A 19,962-nucleotide genomic window follows, 5' to 3' on the forward strand; every position below is an offset into this window, starting at 1 on the left:
TTTTGCATGTACAACCAGCCTTAAAGTTTGTAGTCTATGATTGTTCATTATTTTAGTATGTGGGTATTTTTGCATTTTGTAATTTTTCCTCAGTCACCCGTTGACCACGAACGCTGTAAAGAGTTCGAAACGTCGGGATGAATTATAAATTCAATATACGCGATATAATCCGTTTTCATAGTTTTATTTCATAAAAACTAACAATTCATAATAAAACTAAGTACCACTACCACTATAGATCCAAAGCAAAACTGTAGCGTTTACCAAGTCCGAACCAAGTCCGAACGTCTGTTATTAGTGAGGTTTACGTGTGTCAGTGGTGACATATGATATGATCATTCGACCCTCAATTCGACCTATTATACTTACTTTACTCGATTCGGATCCATTAGTTCAGATCATTAACCACAACGTAGTATCTCTACATATGAATGGGATTTTGGCAAAATCTAAATCGTTTTGCTCCTCGCGGCGTTGGTAAACGTTTTCGGGCTGACTAGTTTTGGAAAGAGTGTTACTTGTGGAAATTTCGTGTATCACTTTATTGTTGTGCAGTATGGTTACTATCGTAGGTAAATTTACTGGATCTGGATACATAAGTGCCTTAGTAATCGTGAGTGTGTTTGTATGTTGATTATATGGAGCGACATAATCGCTAAGCGATAAAGCCCTTTAATAAAGGATTAAAAAAAAGTTACTCTATGGTTTAGGATGTGCACTAGTGCTGCACTCTTGCTGCAGAACATTGCAGTAATATTCCCTATTGAGATTGTTGAGGTTGTTATTTACATTCTATGGGAGGGTAATTTTTTTTGCGATATCGTGGTTGGTCCCATAGTAAAGGTTGATCAGTATAATCCCAAAACCTCCCTGGCAACGGGAATGCACTTATTTTTTAGCCACTCTGTATGTATGTAGGATAAAAAAAAAACGAATAGGGATGGAGGAAGTGCGCGTGAAGAAGGAGTCCCTGGACATGGAGGCTGTGGGCCTAAAACAGGAGCCTCTGAACAATGAGGCTGTGGGTCTTAAACTGGAGTCCCAGGGCAATGAGGCTTTGGACTTAAAACAGGAACCCCTGGAGGAAGCAGAGGCAGTGAATGGAGTGCTACCAAGTGATCTGGTGTTTACAGAATATGGTGAGTTAACAAGTGTTAACCCTTGAAGTGGCAGGAACCGCCTCGCGGACAATTTAAGTCATTTAAATTTGGGATTTGAATAATTAAAATAAAATCGAAATTCCTTTAACTCTAAAAGACGTATGCCACTTGAAAGGTTAAGAAATTATATGTGACGTTTTCAATCAAAAGGTACCACATTGTCGCTTACCATAAGGACGAAAATTGCTTGTATCTTTATACGAAAAACCTGTCAGAGCGCCCCTATGGCAAGCGACAATGTGGTACCTTTTGCTTGAAAACAACACATATAGTAATTGGGGCAGCATTATTTTCCTTGGCTATTTATCATTTTGACGTGTAATGTTAAAAATAAGAAAATGTTTCCTTTAAGTAAAATAGTTCATTTTACTCAAGGTTTTAAAGCTCTTTCCCTCCAGGGCGCCGGCATTCATTTTATCTACACAGTTTAGTGCATAACATCATAGAAAACTAATCAGTATATCGCTGCAAATCTGGCGATAGTATTTAAATTTAAAATCTATCCAGAAGTCACACCGCCCCTTTATTTTGTTTTACTTGTTATTTATCTCGACTACAGAGGGGTGCTCAGCTGCTTTGAAATTTATTTGTTTAAGATTTAGATTTATCTAAATCATTTCCACACTATTTGAATTTGTGATTTATAACTTATGGAGTAACGTATGGAGATCCCTTCAAGTCTATAACCTCGTAAGCCCCAATGTGCATTACAATGTACACTCTGTTTCAATCTATACTAAATAAAGTAGCATTTCTTTTGTTTCATTGTTTTCTGAAACAAACGAAAGTCACCCTAATATCTACTATACAACAAATTTCAAATTAAAAATATGGAAACTTTGTATGGTGGGCCTTACGAGGTTAAGATATTGATTCAGTCACTTGGTGCCGGGCGGCGCAAGTTAAGAGTTGTTTACGCAATTCGATCAAAATTTGTATGCCGTAAGGCGCCATATAGTGAAATAGACTGAAGGTTCCGTACTTTTTAGTATTTGTTGTTATAGCGGCAACCACGAATTAATAAACTCCGTGGCGGCAACAGAAATACATGATCTGTAAATATTTCAACTGTCTAGCTATCACCGTTCATGAGATACAGCCTGGTGACAGACAGTGGAGTCTTAGTAATAGGGTCCCGTTTTTACCCTTTGGGTACGGAACCCTAAAAACAGACTTTAACTCAACAATCACGGACCGTGACCGTATGTTTCGAATTGTGTCGTTTTCAAGCAAAAGGTACCACATTGTCGCTTTTAGTATAAAGATACGAGCAATTTTCGTCCTTATGGTAAGCGACAATGTGGTACCTTTTGATTGAAAACGTCACAATTGTTCTGTTGTTCGTAGTGTGCATCAAGGTCGAGGCGGAGTTTGTTGGGGGTGAGCAGGAGGGAGAGGGAACGAGCCAGAGCGAGACGACACCAGCTTGCGGGAGCGAGACAGAACCAAAGGAACAACACCAAGGTAAAGCTCAAACTCAAACTGCAAATGGTATATATATAGTTGGTCAAGCAAATCTTGTCAGTAGAAAAAGGCGCGTACATTTTTTAAATTTGCCGCCTTATTCTACTGACAAGATTTGCTTGACCAACTATATAATATATTTTATAAAAGGTATTTCCATTTTTAGTTTAAGTCTATGTTATGAGTAACGCAGGATTTTTTGTGACCAAACAATAATTGTTAATAAAAAGTTTCGCGCTTCGGGTACGTTTATAGGTCTGGATCTGGATCTGAAACTATCAAGGTTTGAGGTGTTCCCTTAATAAAATAAATAAAAATAAAAAATATTATAGGACATTATTACACAAATTGACGAAGTCCCACGGTAAGCTCAATAAAGCTTGTGTTGTGGGTACTCAGACAACTATATTATATAATATATAAATATTTAAATACATAGAAAACACCCATGACTCAGGAACAAATATCTGTGCTCATCACTGAATAAATGCCCTTACCGGGATTTGAACCCACCATGGACCCCAGAACTGGACCTGTGACTAAAATGTTTTTTAACAAATTCACAGCCAGCCGAACCACGCGCTACTAGCGTTGCCGATAGCTCGCATTTTCCTCCATCGCTCGCTGAGAGTGAATGTGTTGAAAACCTTACTTGCTTAATAAACTAACGAAGAAGACAAATTGTCAAATGTGCAAAACGCGTCGTTAAAGAATTCCGTTCTGGTCATCATCAGCAGTTCCACTTCATCAAATGGCACTGGCAATAAGTAATTTCAATAAAAAATCGCTATATGCGTGCCTATTACAACTGAAGAGTTTCCTCAATACCTCAGTGATCCAATCATCAGAACTGAATTTTGACAAAATGGGACCAATCTGGAACTTAAGTACCAAAGTAAAATAGTAAATTTATTCATATATAAGGTACAAAAACAATAAATTTTCTATGTATAGACGACCGGCCTGGCCTAGTGACCCTGCCTGCGAAGCCGATGGTCCTGGGTTCGAATCCCGGTAAGGGCATGCATGTATTTGTGTGATGAGGAGCACAGATATTTGTTCCTGAGTCATGGACGTTTCTATGTATGTATAAGTATTTGTATAAGTATTATATATATCGTTGTCTGAGTACCCACAACACAAGCCTTCTTGAGCTTACCGTGGGACTTAGTCAATTTGTGTAAGAATGTCCTATAATATTTATTTATTTATTATTTATTTAATAAATAAATAAAATAAATAAAAATAGCCTTTATTTCAGACAATTACATGGTTTCACTTGTTACCTTTGTATATTACATCTTAATTATTTATTATAATAGGGTTGTCTGTATGCCTTTTGTTGGCAAAGGCCTCCCCCAACTCTTTCCATTTCTCTCTTTCTAGTGCTAATGTTGTCCAGCATCCACCTGCTTCCTTCTTTATTTCGTCAACCCATCTTCTTTTGGGTTTACCACGTTTTCTTTTCAGGTGTTTTGTAAACCAGAACATTACTGTTTTAGACCATTTTCCGCTTCCTCTTATTGTATGTCCTGCCCATTTCCATTTCAGTTTTCTGATGGTTCTTGTAATGTCTTTGGTTCTAGTGTACCTTTTTATCGTTGTAAGTCTAATTCTGTCTGACAGTCTTTTTCCTATCATACTCCTTTCCATAGCGTTTTGACAAACTTCTATTTTTCTTATGTGAGATTTGTTAGTTGCCCAGGTTTGGCATCCGTATGTGATAACAGGTACTATGCAGGTATCAAAAAGCTTCCTCTTGATGGCCATACTTGTGCTTTTATTTTTCATGACTTCTTTTAGACTCCAATATCGCTTCCACGCATTTCCGATCCTTCTATCTATTTCTTTCGAGGTCAAGTCCTGTGGTGATATTGTTTGGCCCAAATAAACATACTCTGACACATAATCTATTGTGTTATTATTTATATTTAGGTATACTTTCCAGTTTGCCATTCGTCATTGCTTTAGTTTTTTGGGTGTTCATGTAAAGACCAACGTTACGGCTTTCTATGTCCAGGTCCGTCAGCATTGTTTGTAATTCTTCCTTTGATTGGGAGATAATAATTAGGTCGTCTGCGAACCTTAAATGTGATAGTTTCTCGCCATTAATTGGTAGTCCACATTTGTTCCAATCCAATTTGCGGAATACTTCCTGTAATACAGCTGTGAAGAGCTTTGGAGACACCGGGTCCCCTTGGCGTACGCCTCTTCCTAATTTTATCTCTTCTCCTTCTTTATCCAGTTTGATTTTTGCCTTGCTGTTTACGTAGACATTTCTTAGGACCCTGATGTACTTGTTGTCAACTCCTTGGTTTTTAAGGGCTTGCCATATTTTCTCATGCTCAAGTGAGTCAAAGGCCTTGCTGTAATCTACGAAGCAACAGTAAAGAGTTATGTTGAATTCCTTGGCCTTTTCGAATAACTGTTTGACGACGTAGATGTGATCCAAAGTTGAATATCCACTTCTAAACCCGGCCTGCTCTCTTGGTTGGTTCTCATCCAGAATTTTTGTTATTCGGTTCAAAATAATTTTTGCGAAGGTCTTATATATGTTTGACATAAGACTAATCGGTCTGTAATTGTTGATGTTATTTTTGTCGCCTTTCTTATGTAATAATATGATTGTAGATGTTGTCCATTGGGTTGGTATTGTCTCACTTTGTAATACTTCATTAAATATGTGCGTAAGGGGTTTTTTGAGGTGGTTGATGTTATTAATTAAAAATTCGTTGCTTACGCCGTCTGCACCTGGGGCCTTGTCCTTTTTCTGGGTATTTACTGCTCTTTCTACTTCTGCCGGGATGATGTCTGGTACTTTGATTCCTCCTGTCAGGTCTGTATCTTGGCTGGTGCTCTTACTTGTATACAAGTCTCTAAAGAATGCGGTGGCTATGGAGATAATTTCTGGTCGTCTTCGTTCGTGTTTGCCGCTTTTATCCAGAACATTGGGTATCCATTCCATTTTATCTCTTAATAATCTGGTAGCCTTTTTGATGCCTCCAGTGCTTTGAATGCATTTTTCCAACAGGTCTAGCCGGTGTTGGTGGCGGTCTTTTCTCATGTTTGACTTAATTTTGTTACTAATTTTGGCAATATTTGTTCTGTCTTTTTTAGTTTTGTTAGGTTTAGCAAATAGTTGCGCTCTTTCTTCTAGTAGTTGTCTGGTGTCGCTGGTAATCCATTCTGCTGGGCTTTTTTTACCCTTTTTTCACTTTTGTTATTTGTGTGCAATAGTTCCTCAAAGTAGTTGTATATGTCTTGAGTATCTAGTTCCTTTGAATCCTCAATGAAATTTTCTAACTTATTATTTATTTTTTCAGTACTTTCTAGCACTATATCGTTTGTTTGTTTTATTTTAAATGGTCTGTTTTTTTTGGGTGCAGTGGGTTGTAGCTTCGCTCTTACCATTCTATGGTTGCTGTTGAAGTTTAGATTATTAATGATGTTACAGTCTTAAAACATTGTTGGTTTGTTAGTAAGGATGTAGTCTATCTCATTCTTGTGTTTGCCATTAGGAGATATCCAAGTCCATCTGTTGTTGCTGCGTTTTTTATATAAGCTGTTGAGTATTTTCAAGTGGTTTTGGTGTGCTAGTTGTATAAGTTAAATAAAAACAACCTAAAATTACAATAAATCTAAATAACACTAAACTAAATCTAAAAAACCGGCCAAGTGCGAGTCGGACTCGCGCACGAAGGGTTCCGTACCGTTACGAAAAAAAACAGCAAAAAAATCACGTTTGTTGTATGGGAGCCCCATTTAACAGAAATACATCATCTGTGAAAATTTCAACTGTCTAGCTATCACGGTTCATGAGATACAGCCTGGTGACAGACAGACAGACAGACGGACAGCGGAGTCTTAGTAATAGGGTCCCGTTTTTACCCTTTGGGTACGGAACCCTAAAAAGGCCCCTGCGATAAGGTCCCTAAGATGCTGGCTGCGTTACCCCGCTGAACTGCCAGACTGATGCGTTGAGCGGAGTAACTGCCGGCTCTCCAGTCCCCACTTGCTATTGAATATAGAAATTTGGTATTGGCTGAATACAATAGCTGTCATAGACAGCAGCGCTTTAGTTTTAATGTTTGGTTCCTAAAATGGCCGTGTGTCGCTAGTAGTACGATGGTAGACGCTCGGTCGATGCGTTTACTTACCGGTGTAATTCGATATAATATATTGATTATTTACGAAAGTCTTCTTGTTTTTCTAATTCGGATTTACGTTCGGTCGTATGCGTTTACTTACCGGTGTAATTCGATATAATATATTGATTATTTACAAAAGTCTTCTTGTTTTTCTAATTCTCCAAGTGTTGCGTCCCTTAGTCTCTTTGAAAGGTCCCTAAAGAGACTTTATAATGGTGTATAAAAAATCCGTGTTTGTTTCAGATGAAGGACTAGCGACGGCACGCGAGACAGTAGCCCCGGCCAGTGCAGAGACACAAAAAATAGAAAACACATACTCGTGCGATGTCTGTAAAAAGGAATTTCCACAATTAGGCGCCTTAACTAAGCATAAACGAATTCACGCAGAAAAAACTTACCAGTGCAAAACGTGTGATATGCGGTTCAGACTGCTAAGTATATTACAAGCACATGAACGCCGTCACAGAGGCGAGAAGCCTTACGACTGTAAAATATGCCAAAAGCGCTTCTCGACAACGTACGATTTGAAGAAACACGAGCTTATCCATTCTGGCGAAAAACCTTACTCCTGTGACGTATGTAAAAAGCAATTTAGACAACTTCATTCATTGAATTTACACAAACAAAACCACGCAAGCAAACCGTATTTCTGCGAAGTATGTTATAAGAACTTTACAAATTTAGATGCCTTGAAGGAGCATGAACGAATACACACAAAAGAAAAGAGATTTTCTTGCGATGTATGTGGAAAAGCTTTCAGGAATTCATCTGCATTAAATGATCACAAAAGAACACACACCGGTGAGAAACCTTATCAATGTGGCACGTGCGAAAAAGAATTTGCGAAATTGCAGGATTTAAAAACACATGAGCGTATCCACACCGGGGAAAGGCCTTACTCCTGCGAAACGTGTGAAAAGAGCTTTAAACAGTGGAATCAATTAAAAGTACACAAACGATCACACACAGGCGAGAGGCCTTATCCTTGTGGTACATGTGATAAGCGATTTGCGCAATTGAGCCATTTGAAGGCTCACGAACGGCGTCACAGGGGTGAAAAACCTCACTCCTGCAAAACGTGTGAAAAGCGCTTTTCGGAAATGTACGACTTGCAGAAACACGAGCTAATTCATACTGGCGAGAAACCTTTTTCATGTGACGTATGTGAAAAGCGATTTAGACAAACGAGTGCGTTGAATTTACATAAACAAATTCACACTAGAGAAGCGTATCGCTGCGACAAGTGCATTAGGGTGTTCACAGAATTGGATGATTTAAAGAATCATGAACAAGTACATTCGAAAGACAGAAGATTTCCTTGCGATGTATGTGGAAAGGAGTTCAAGCAACCGTCTCTATTAAACAAGCACCTAAGAACACACACCGGTGAGAAGCCTTATCCCTGTGGCACGTGTGAAAAAAAATATGCGAAATTGGCGAGTTTAAAGAGACATGAGCTTACCCACACCGATTAGGGTTTGCAATTTAAATATATTACGATAACTCTTTGCTATTTGATACTGAAGCAATGAAATTTATTCAGTAATAATGTAAATATAGATTTAATTTCTGTAAATATAGTTGTAAGGTTATTTGATTTTTATGTGTGTAATATACTGAAAGTTGTACTATCTATAAAATAATATCTTTTATGTATACCCATTTTATACAAATAAATATTTTAATTTCAGTTCAGCTGGATTTTAAATTTATCTTTTTTTTAAGAGGCCGGTGTCGATTTTAGTCGCAAAAATGTAAAATTGATAGATTTAGTCGGTGAAATTGTACACCTTTGGTACCTAATTGAAATAACAAGTACTGGTTTCCATTAGCACGTCTTCTTATCTTGCCTTTTATCAGATCAAACTCACTAAATTAAACAGACTCACTAAATTAATAATGATTTTTTTTCTGATGGACGTTTAGGTAAACGCGCGTAAAGCACTGATTTTGTCGCTCTTATTTGTAAATTTCGTAAAGTTTGGACTGCTAAAATTGGTAAATTTGTATTACACATATTCTGTACTTGACCTTTATCAGATTACATTTTTTCAAGTTAAACGAATTCAAATTTCTCCAGAAATTACTTCAAAACAAGTGACAATTTCTCTGAAAATCGACTTAATTTCATCGTAATTTTGATACTTAAACAATCTACAACATTTCATTACCTATAAAATCTTCTTGAATATGTTTAGGTTTTAATCTTTATGCCTTTATAAATGTTCTTAAAGAATTGAAGTTGCCATAGCTGCGAAAATATAATAAATAGGTTCTTCAATCGAAGTAAACAATGTTTAATTCAAGAAAAGTTTGCAAAATCACTACACTGCACTACAAATCACTACTGATAAATCCGCTACTTAACGCTAAATGTCGACTACGGAAATAATACGCGTTTTGGTAAGAAAACTAATGTATGGAGTGAGCACTCTGTGCTTACTTATTTCTCTATGCCGAGCCCTAGGAGGGAGTGAGCTCGCAAGATTTGATTACAGACATACAGATAACGGGACAGGTGAAACCACATAAAAGCTTGTAATAAGTAAATATATTGTTTAATTCATATAATTCATTATTACTAAATATAAATCTAGTTTTTTTCAAGTAGGCATTTTACAATATGGCACCGGCAAGAAACACTGCAGGACAACATCATTTTAAAACATTACATCTTATTGTCAACATTCTTTCATTAAATTGAATTGAATTAAAAAAAAACAATTTACGTAATGAGGGCTAACGCGTATGAATTCGCCGCTAGGGGCGCTAGTGTAGATGGTGGTCTTTTCCATAGTTCGAAATGTCAAATGTCACTTGGCACTTCAATGACTGACAGCTGTTCTTTAGTCTTTTGGACCACCATCAACAGAGGCGCCAACTGGTGAGCAAAAAAACGATAGCCCTCATTTACCTGAACTAGATATAATACCACTATAACTGGTGAACACAAAAACGGTAGCCCTCATTGTGTTTTTCTGAAAGTCTTCCTTTTTCGAACTGTGTAATATTCGATCTAATATGAAAAAAACTAACCCTACTAATATTGAAAATGTGAAAGTAATTTTGCATTTGAATTCCTTCAGCCGAATATTCAAAACAACACAACATAATTACTGTATTCTGACTCTGTGACGGTATGTGCGGTTGTAGTGTGGTGCTGTCCGTGCGTGTGAAGGCGCTCAAGCCGCACGGAGGAGTCTTTAGCGAGCTGTGCTCTGCGCGCCCCAGCGGCAGCTACAGCCCAGCCTATATGTAAACAAATAACCCTCTTTTATTTTGTCATATTACCATGGTGATTTCTGTTTATTTAATGTGAAACAAAAATCAACTTACCTTTCACCAGCAGGCCGACTATGGGGCGGTGTGGGCGCTCCGGCCCCAGCACAAGCTTGTCCTTGACCTCGTGCTCGTCGTACAGGCCGGCCAGCTTGGCTGCCTCGCTCACGCCGCACCCGTCTCTGCTGTCCTCGCACTCCTCCTTCACACACGCCTCTTCATCCATAAATTCTGCTTCTTCCTTCACTGTTACTGTAACAATAATTTTTAAATTTAATTAACGACACTGTATGTTCCATTCTGATAAACTTAGCAGGAACACCAAAAACTAGAGACATGTTATCTTGTATGCTCAATTTTTTTATACATTAGTTTTTAATTATAATAATAAAATATTCTCCAGACCAATCCAGTTCAAAAACTACAGACTATACAACAAGCGTCATAACAGGTCATGGACTGTTTAACAAACATTTCTTTAATCCCGTAGTGCAATTATTATTTTTGTGCTTACTTAGCAAAATTCTATTATTCCTGTAAGAGATCAAAACACTTTAATGATATCGGGACTTATGAGAGAAACAGCAAGGGACCGAGATCAGTGGCGAGCAGTCGTGTTGGAGGCCAAGACAGTAAGAAGTAGTGTAAGTAATGTTAGTGTGAACTCCCCGCGGTCAGTATCCCATTCGGGTTCGGGCTCCTACTCCACGCGCGCCATGCCGCCGTCTGCGATCCCCTCCATCTCGCACAACGCCCGTGTAATAATTTAATGCACGATTCTTACGATATCACTGCTCAAAAAATAAGTTATCACCACAATTTTAACAGCGATATATCCAATTATACTACTTAAATTCATGGCAAAAAATGTAAAAAATCATGGGCCCTGCCCTCACGGGCGCACGCGTATAGCACATCTATAGGGTCCTACCATCTATGTAAAAAATGTACTATCTGGCAACACTAACTTTTCAGGTGCGTTTTGTTACACTTTGCTTTGCATCTCAAACATAAATATACAACATTATTTGCTATTTGTTACCACGATTTAAACAACATAATAATTTCACAGAACGAAAAAGACAATTACACTTCAACCTTAACCCAAACGAGAAAAAAATTCACATTGCATCTGCATAATGAACGAACGAAACGTAATGCCATGCCATGAATGGAAATATCATTAGTGTCAATTGAATGACTGAAATTGAGAAAATTAAGGCGTGAACATTAGAATTTATAACTATATAAAGAGTTTAAATATACATGCCATTGCTTTTTCTGTTTAATTAACATTTTAAAAGTAAAAATAACCTTATTAGTTGACGATGGAGACCTCAAACCATGAGAAAGTGAACGTAAAGGACGAGCTCGCAACCGACAACGCATGCTTAATAGATGGTCCATCGTGTTCAGCTATTCTTATTAAGGCCGAACCTACATTTGATGATGACATTGAAGTCAAGCCCTCACTATGTATAGAAAGTGTAAAAAACGAAAACGTGTGTATAAAAGACGCTTCGTGGTATGATGTGTGTGTTGTAAAACCATCTTCCTCAGATGTGGTTGTAAAAATCGAGCGTTTAGATGTGTTTATGGAGAAACGGTCAGATGACAGTCATATGGAAAAGCCATCATTGACTGTAAAAGTAGAACCCTCATGCTCTGGTATTGGTGTAAATGACTGTGAGGAAATGGAGGACATACAGCCAGGACTGTACGACGATCATGTTGTGAAAGACGAGCTGGTGCTTGGCCCTGAGCTAGTGGAGCAGCAAATCTGTGCAGCTAAAGGTAAAACTTACTTTTCAATGGGCAAGGCTCGGAACTGATTTTTTTGAAAATCCCAAAATAGCCCAACATTTTTAATTATTTACGTAGAACTAAATCATGTACTTTGGTACTTTGTATTATTAGATTTTCCCATTAAAAATTAAATAATAAACCAAAGAACGAAAAGAACGTAATAATGCCGGTATTTTTTGTATGAAGAAAAAACCGGTTCCGAGCCTTGTCAAAGGGTATATAGCTATATAGATTCTCGGTAGTGTTTACAAGATATGTTAATTAAAACAAAGCAGGCAGCTTAGAATGAAAGTAGAACAATTAAAATTCGACTAGAACAGACATAAAAAAGCGTGCAGCCCTGGGCACTGGAGTTTCACTTGATTTGTAATTTATATAGTAGTGTTTCTACTTGAAATAACACAAATGAATTAATAAAATTAATCAGTTGTCACAACTGCCTGCCTGCTTACTGAATAATAATTAAAATAATTTATTTTGTTTCTAATACCTTAGTACTTGTTCATATTGAGTTTGTGTGCATGTCTTGTGTAGGTAAGTTATGTGTAGATATCTCAAAGTCGCATGTCTTCTGCCATGCCTGTAAATGGTTCACAAACATGGGTGTACACAAATAAAGTAAAAGAAAAAATAAGATCAACACAGAGAGCCATGGAAAGGAGTATGATGGGACTCAGGAAGATACAAAAAATAAAACACACAACAATAAGAGAAAAAACAAAGGTTTCTGACGCCCTCGCAAATGCTTTAAAACTTAAATGGGGCTGGGCAGGACATGTAGCCCGAATGACTGACAAAAGGTGGACCAACATAACCACTAAATGGAAAGCACCAGAAGGCAAACGGTTTATAGGAAGACCAAAAAAACGGTGGGCAGATGACATAGTCCATACAGCTGGAAAACAATGGATGGAGAAAGCGAAGCAGAGAGATGATTGGATAAAATTGGAGGAGGCCTACACCCAAAGAGGGATCCATATAGAAGATAACATTTAAATTACAAATACAAAAACCATATAAAACTTCTTATGGAATAAAGGGCTATAATAACAATAATAATAATCTCAAAGTCACGGCAATATTTAACTATTTGACCTTTTTTAGGCTTCCATACCCAAAGGGTAAAAACGGGACCCCATTACTAAGACTTCACTGTCCGTCTGTCTTCAGGCTGTATCTCATGAACTGTGATAGCTAGACAGTTATAATTTTCACAGATGATGTTTTTCTGTTGCCGCTATAACAACAAATACTAAAAACGAAAGCCAATAAAATATTATATATTTCACTAATACACTATGTACCAAAGTATACAATAGTTTAGGAGAAATTTAAAAATAAATCAAAATGGCGAAAAAAAATTCGATTGTTTGGGTTTTTCAACCAAACCAAAAGTTGGACGTTAAAGTAATGTACTACAAAATTAAAGCTGATGGCTCAAGCCATACACTGATATCAAAATAATCAAAATCAGAGCAAAAATGTGAAAATTATGCATCAAAATGTAGGTATTTGCTAGAACAAATGCAGAAATTGGTCATTTTCAGGATAATCCGCATAAGCTTCTAGTATGTTATTAGCAATATAAAAAGGATCATAAAACTGCTGGGAGACAATCTCTATAGTGCCTGAGTGACAAATAATGGCGTCATACATGTGACCGCTGCCGAAATTTGCAAAATCTAAATTATAACTATACCATGAGATGCGTTAGAGATTGTCTCCCAGCAGTTTTATGATACTTTTTATATTGCTAATAACATACTAGAAGCTTATACAGATTATCCTAAAAATGACCAATTTCGATTTTTTTAACTAATGCATTTGTTCTAGCAAATACCTACATTTTCATGCATAATTTTCACATTTTTGGTCTGATTTTGATTTTGTTGGTATCAGTGTATGGCTTGAGACATCATCTTTAATGTTGTAGTACATTACTTTAACATCCGACTTTTGGTTTGGTTATAAAACCCAAATAATCAAATATTTTTTAGATCATTTTGATATCTTTGTAAATTCCTCTTATATTGTATATTTTGGTCCATAGTGTAGAAATGAAATATAGAATATTTAATTGGCTTTTATTTAATACCCCACACGTGTATGTGCAATGCATAGTTTCGGTGCAATATGCAATATTCGCACCGAGGCTGGAGTCATTTTGATGACGTCATTCCGCTGAAGTAGATGGCCGGCGCCGCTGTCTCCCGGCAGTTTTGGAGACCCAGTACCATGCCTAACAACATACTAAAAGTTGAAAGCTATTTCCGGATCTGAACTATATTCCCACTAAGTACATTTATGCTTTTTTTTGCATGTTACGGATTATACAATCATTGTATTACAGGCATTATATCAACAAATATGTATACGTAGGTACCTACATTTTTTTCGGTTAGTATCGGTTGTGGTACGTCACTATTATATGAGTTGAACGAAACAGGCAACATAAAGGGCCCTCCACACTCATGCGCGAATCACGGCGCGAATCCGCGAAAGCGAGTGTAGAGTGTAGTTCGCTAATCAGCGAAATCGCCTCCACACTCGCGTTCGCGGCTTCGCGCCGCTTAGTCTGGAGTGGGCTTTATACTAAAATATGTCAATGTCTTGCATTCTAATAAGGGTTCATCCATTAATTACGTCACACGAATTTCGAGGTCTTTGACCCCTCCCGCCCTCCTTGTCACACTTGGTCACATTTGGCAAACCCCTCCCCCCCTGGTGTGACGTCATATTTTTCAATGAAATCGGCAAATCGTATTAAGTAAGTATTAATAATATTTGATCAAAATATTTTTGACAAAAGAAATATTAGTAATTTAATAACCCAAAACAGTCAGGAAAGAAAATTAAACGATTAAAAACGATTATCGTTCCATCGTTCCAAAATCTTGTTTTTTAACTGTACAGCGAATAAAATAATTTAAATAAGAAAAGGAGATGGCGGGACGACTCGAGTGGAGGAAACGAGGGGAGGCCTTTGCCCAGCAGTGGGACACTAAATTAGGCTAGTAAAAAAAAAAAAGTAAAAGTGACGTCACAAAGTTTGTGACTCCCCCCTCCCCCATGTCACATCATGTCACATTTTCTTGACCCCCTCCCATCCCTAAACGTGTGATGTAATTAATGGATGACACCTAAGCTTGTGGTATATAACGCGATTTTTTCAAATTATGTAATACCAAAAGTCGATATACCTGTGGGTTCTTATCTATGTGATCGTTAAATCAAACGCGAACTCCACGTATAAAACTATAATCTTAATTTCTACAAAGCGCTATGAATTTATAGGATAGCGAACAAGCGATAGGTTGCGATAGCGTAAGCGCGAGCGGCGGGGCAGAGCGGCACAGGTTCAGCGTCGAAGGCGATCGGATGCGCTCTGAGGCTCCGCGTCGCGATCTGGGAGCCGATCCGCGGTGGCTCCCTCCGGCTCCGCGCGTCTTCTTCGCCCCGCTGTCGCCTGGACGGGTTCACGAGTAGTGGTGTGCGCATGCAGTCTGAGTGATGCGCCACATACCTAATAGACGATACCCAAAACTTGATTTACCTATTGAACGAAATACTAATATACCTAATGCACGTAACACCCTTAAGTTGTTATACCTAATTACCTACTGCACGATATACCTAAGGCTGCTTTACCTATGAATGAACGAAATACCTATAACTACCTACCTACTCGTACTACATAGCTACCTCTACCTATATATATAATTATATACCTATATAATTCCATTCTGCCAAATAATAAATTAGTGAAATATCGTATGTATGTAACGTTTTATTTATGTAATAACAAATTAATGTTTACTTTACATCGTGTAATAATACTAATAAATGTTTAATGCCGAATTAAAAAATACATTAAGATTTTGAACATCCATACTCTTTGCGTGGGTGGACGTATGGATTACGGTCGGAATTAAATTTAAAAAAGTTGGAAAAGTAAAAAGCACTTGTTCGCAAAAAACCAACTTTGCGAACGCTAAAAAGCTACGTAAAGTAGAACTTTTTGTGCAACTGTATTAAAAAATATTATTAGTAGTATTCCTACAAATATATTCTCAAAAATACGGAAAAAAATAATAAATAATAAAAATGCAAAATTATTACACATTGCTCGACAGCAATAGATTAATTTACAATAGTATTTTCCACCTGTTATGCCGAAGTTACCGTTTACGACTCACTCAGAGTGTACGAAAGGGGACCCAAGGAAAAAAGACTCGACGAAAATTACAAATTTCCGGACCCAACTTTTTACTATTTTGTCGTGTAAGAAATGTCAAATTAAGTATATTTTGTTATGTAATATTTTTCTCTAGGATCAATAATTATGGAGATAGGTGAGGTTGTAACCGAAAATAGTACAAGAACATAAGCCGGTTCTGGCACACTGTTTGATCGCAGTCAACCTAACACAGTCCTCCTCGCTTCGCTCGTCGTCGCACCTATCTTGCCTCTGTTACTTGTAAATTTTCTGTTCCTAAAATTGTCGATTACTACCCCGCCTATCTCCATAATGGGTGATCTTAGAGAAAAATGATACATAACAAGAGATACTTATTTAAATATTTCTTACATGATGAAGTAATAAAAAGTCCGGGTTATATTGAAAAAAAAAAAAAAAAAAAGATTTTTTTTCCTTCAAATTATTCAGTTTGGAGTGCAATATCTCGGTATTTTTAAATTTTAGAAAAAAAATTTCAAGTAACACCTGCTTATTTTGACGTATTCTGTAAGATACAATCATAAAAAAGTAGTGTCAATTTGACATCACACCAACGATTTTTTTTAGTCCTGGGTACCCTTTGCTACACCCCAACCGAAAATATAATCTGTATGAAGGAATTTATTACAATATAGAATATATCTAAATCAAACAAGTTAATAAAACAGTCTGCTTCATTTGGCATAACATCATCCCTATTATTCTCGTAATCTAAAAAGTCGTATGTTGTTATGAAAGTCGTATGCACTTACGACGTTTTAGCTAAGCACGGTAGTATTGAAAACATGTCGTCATATTTATTCCAAATTTTACTGAAGTTATCTGTTTACTTACACGTGAAAAGTGATTCCACTGTCCTTGGTATGAACAAAATAACTACTGCACCACTTCACGACACATGAACACATTTTTAATTATAAAAAAACGTTGTTTTTACAAACCGATTTAACTATCCGTCACTGACTGTCATCTCGGTCGAACTAAGCTTGTCAATTGGGTAGTTTGTAAGTACAGTCGCCATCAGATATATCAGAGCGCCCGAGGTGCTCAAAATATCTGAACACGCACTCTAACGTCCTGACAATAGAGGCGTGTTCAGATATTTGCGAGCACCTCGGGCGCTCCGATATATCTGATGGCGACTGTACCACCCACCTTAGGGTAGCTATAATTGAGCGGACAGAACGCTTTCATGTTTTATTTCCGCTCACTGCACGAACTATAATGCCTTGCCGCCCTACGCCCGGGCCCATAATGGGCGCCACTGCATGGTTCAATAGGGTATTTGACTGTATTTAAAATAAATTATTTTACACCATGTATGAAATAAAGCACCAGAAGATTAATAGAGAAACGTAGACAGCAGTTATTTTTAAGACACAATTTCTATTTTAAAACTCGTATAAAACTATAAAGAGTAGGTAATTTGATTGTGACGTCACATGCTAGTGTTTCATATAAATTCCATAGTAGCAAAATCGTTTTGACAGTTCGAAAACAGAAACTGATTTGACTAGTAGTCAAATACCCTAGTGATAGCACACAGGATTCGGCATAAAAATTAGATTTCGGCCGAACATTCGGTTTTGGTCGAAACGAAACAGTGTTAGTAATGTGAAGGTGTGTTGTTGCAGGGCAAACACCGCAGGGGGAACAAAGCGACACACAAGAGACTCACCGATGTGACCACTGCAGTTACACAACGCTCAAAAAGAACGCTTTAGCTATTCACGCAAGGAAACACAACAGCGAGAACCTCTACCGCTGCGAGCACTGTAACTACACATGCAAAAAGAGATCCCATCTCGAAAGTCATTTAAAAATGCACACTGACGAAAAACCATTCAAATGTGGACAATGTAGTTTTTCTACTAAACGAAAACCTAGCTTAAGAACCCATGAATTAAGACATTCTGAAGAAAAGCCAATCAAATGTGACCAATGCAGTTTTTCTACTAATAGAAAATCTAATTTACGAGCTCATGCGTTAACGCATTCTACAGAAAAGCCATTCAAGTGTGACCAATGCAGTTATGCTTGTGCAGGGAAAGCAAAGTTAAATCGTCATCAAAAAACACATTCGGGTGAAAAACCGTTCAAATGTAGCCAATGTAGTTATGCTAGTATTAAAAAAGACAATTTACTATGTCATGAAATGAAACACACTGGTGAGAAGCCTCATAAGTGTAACTATTGTAGTTTTGCTTGTATCAGATTGTCTGATTTAAAAACCCACGAAAGGAAACACACTGGTGAAAAACCGTACAAATGTGGTCAGTGTAGTTATGCCTGCGCACAAATCAGTAGTTTAAAGTCTCACGAGAGAATACATAGTGGAGAAAAACCATTCAAATGTGCTAATTGCAGTTTTACTAGCAGACAACAAGGTGAGCTAAGAATTCATGAGATGAAACATACTGGTGAAAAGCCATACAAATGTGACCTATGTAGTTGTGCGTATAGAAAAGTGTGTCAATTAAAAGTCCACGTAAAAACACATACAGGAGACAAGCCCTACAAATGTGGCCATTGTAGCTATGCTTCTAGCAAATTAGTAAACGTGCAACGCCACGAAATGAAACACAGCGGGGAGAAACCATACAAGTGTGATCAGTGTAGTTTTGCTAGTGAAGAGAAAAATAAGTTAACACTTCATGTTAGAAAACATACTGGAGAAAAGCCGTTCAAATGTAGTCACTGTAATTACACAGCTGCCCGGAAGATTTACTTAGTTCAGCACGTAAAGATACACACTAAATAGAATATTTTATTCCTTTATTTAACAGACGATAAGTTCAGATTAGAATATTTCTTTGTTTTATATTTTTCAGTAGTCACGACTACTTTAGTTTTTGGAGTTCATTTTTATTTAATTAAACTATTTGAAGGGTCCCAAAACAGGGTCGCGCTTAGAGCGTTTTCACATTGTCCGATCCGATATCGGATGTCGGAAGGAAGTAAAATGTAAGATATGTGTTTCTCTGTATTTATTTATGCATTTAATAAGTCATTATTACTAAAAAACGATAAATAACGCAAAAAAGTCTGACTTAATGCCAATGGCACTCTCCTCATCTGCTTTGTCATAGGCGCCTTCCGACATCCGATATCGGAAAGGCGCTTTCGATAAATTCAGCCATGTCGGAGCCCCCCGATTTGATCCTAAAAACAAACCTGATCGATTGATACCATTAATGAAAATTTGTTCTAGCTAGATCTTAGCCTATTGAAAATCGTTTTTCCGCAGTAGATCTGGTCATGGCATTTGTTTACTTAACTGTAGAATATACGGTGCGTGTATAATTGTATATTTATGTTACACCATACGTATAAAGTTGATTGATTGATCGTTTATTTGTCAATATGGGTTACAGAGGTCTTAAAACTATTTACAATATGTAATTACATAGGATCTCCACATTGTGCCTACAAACTGGCATACAAATTAGATTAAACTAGCCTAAGTCCATGCATATTATATTAACTTAACTATTAAGGAACTCGCCCACACTGTAGAAACATTTCCCACACAGCCAAGCTTTCATCATTTTCTTAAATGTTGTATTCTTTTCCCCTTTAAATTCATCCGGTAACTCATTATAAATTGTAATGCACATGATGTATGAATTTTTAGATGCTAGTTTTGTAGCTGGTTTGTGTAATTTATGTTTATATTGTTGTCTAACATTACGAGAGCTCATCTGTTGTGCTTCTATGAATTCATCTTTATATTTATGAACAAACATACAGACCTCAGATATATACACGCAAGCAACAGTTAGAATATTGTGCTGTATGAAGAAAGGCCGACACGATGCACTTCGGTCTAAATTAAAAACAGCCCTGACACACCGCTTTCGAGCCAAAA

The 19,962-nt window shown here is 37.2% G+C and overlaps 2 protein-coding genes across 4 annotated transcripts; one reads left to right on the forward strand and one right to left on the reverse strand.

Moving 5' to 3' along the window:
* The first annotated feature begins 371 nt into the window (after positions 1-371).
* On the forward strand, positions 372-18,887 carry LOC134753183 (zinc finger protein OZF-like). Of its 2 annotated transcripts, XM_063688982.1 has the most exons (3): positions 372-1,139; positions 2,508-2,624; positions 7,016-8,452. In XM_063688982.1, the coding sequence occupies exons 1-3, from the start codon at positions 941-943 to the stop codon at positions 8,245-8,247; spliced, it is 1,548 nt and encodes a 515-aa protein (XP_063545052.1). In that variant the 5' UTR covers positions 372-940; the 3' UTR covers positions 8,248-8,452. The 2 variants fall into 2 exon arrangements, with proteins under 2 accessions (XP_063545052.1, XP_063545051.1); XM_063688981.1 differs by lacking the exons at positions 372-1,139; positions 2,508-2,624; positions 7,016-8,452 and adding exons at positions 11,309-11,845; positions 17,729-18,887.
* Positions 9,321-10,892, reverse strand: LOC134753201 (uncharacterized). 2 transcript variants are annotated; one of them, XM_063689006.1, is made up of 3 exons: positions 10,836-10,892; positions 10,109-10,303; positions 9,321-10,021 (listed from the first exon to the last, which is right to left on the reverse strand). In XM_063689006.1, exons 2-3 carry the CDS (start codon positions 10,275-10,277, stop codon positions 9,867-9,869), a joined length of 324 nt encoding a protein of 107 aa, XP_063545076.1. In that variant the 5' UTR covers positions 10,278-10,303; positions 10,836-10,892; the 3' UTR covers positions 9,321-9,866. The 2 variants fall into 2 exon arrangements, with proteins under 2 accessions (XP_063545076.1, XP_063545075.1); XM_063689005.1 differs by lacking the exon at positions 10,836-10,892 and adding an exon at positions 10,566-10,777.
* Positions 18,888-19,962: the final 1,075 nt, after the last annotated feature.

Source organism: Cydia strobilella, chromosome 26 (assembly GCF_947568885.1).
Source record: "Cydia strobilella chromosome 26, ilCydStro3.1, whole genome shotgun sequence".
Lineage (NCBI taxonomy): Eukaryota > Metazoa > Arthropoda > Insecta > Lepidoptera > Tortricidae > Cydia > Cydia strobilella.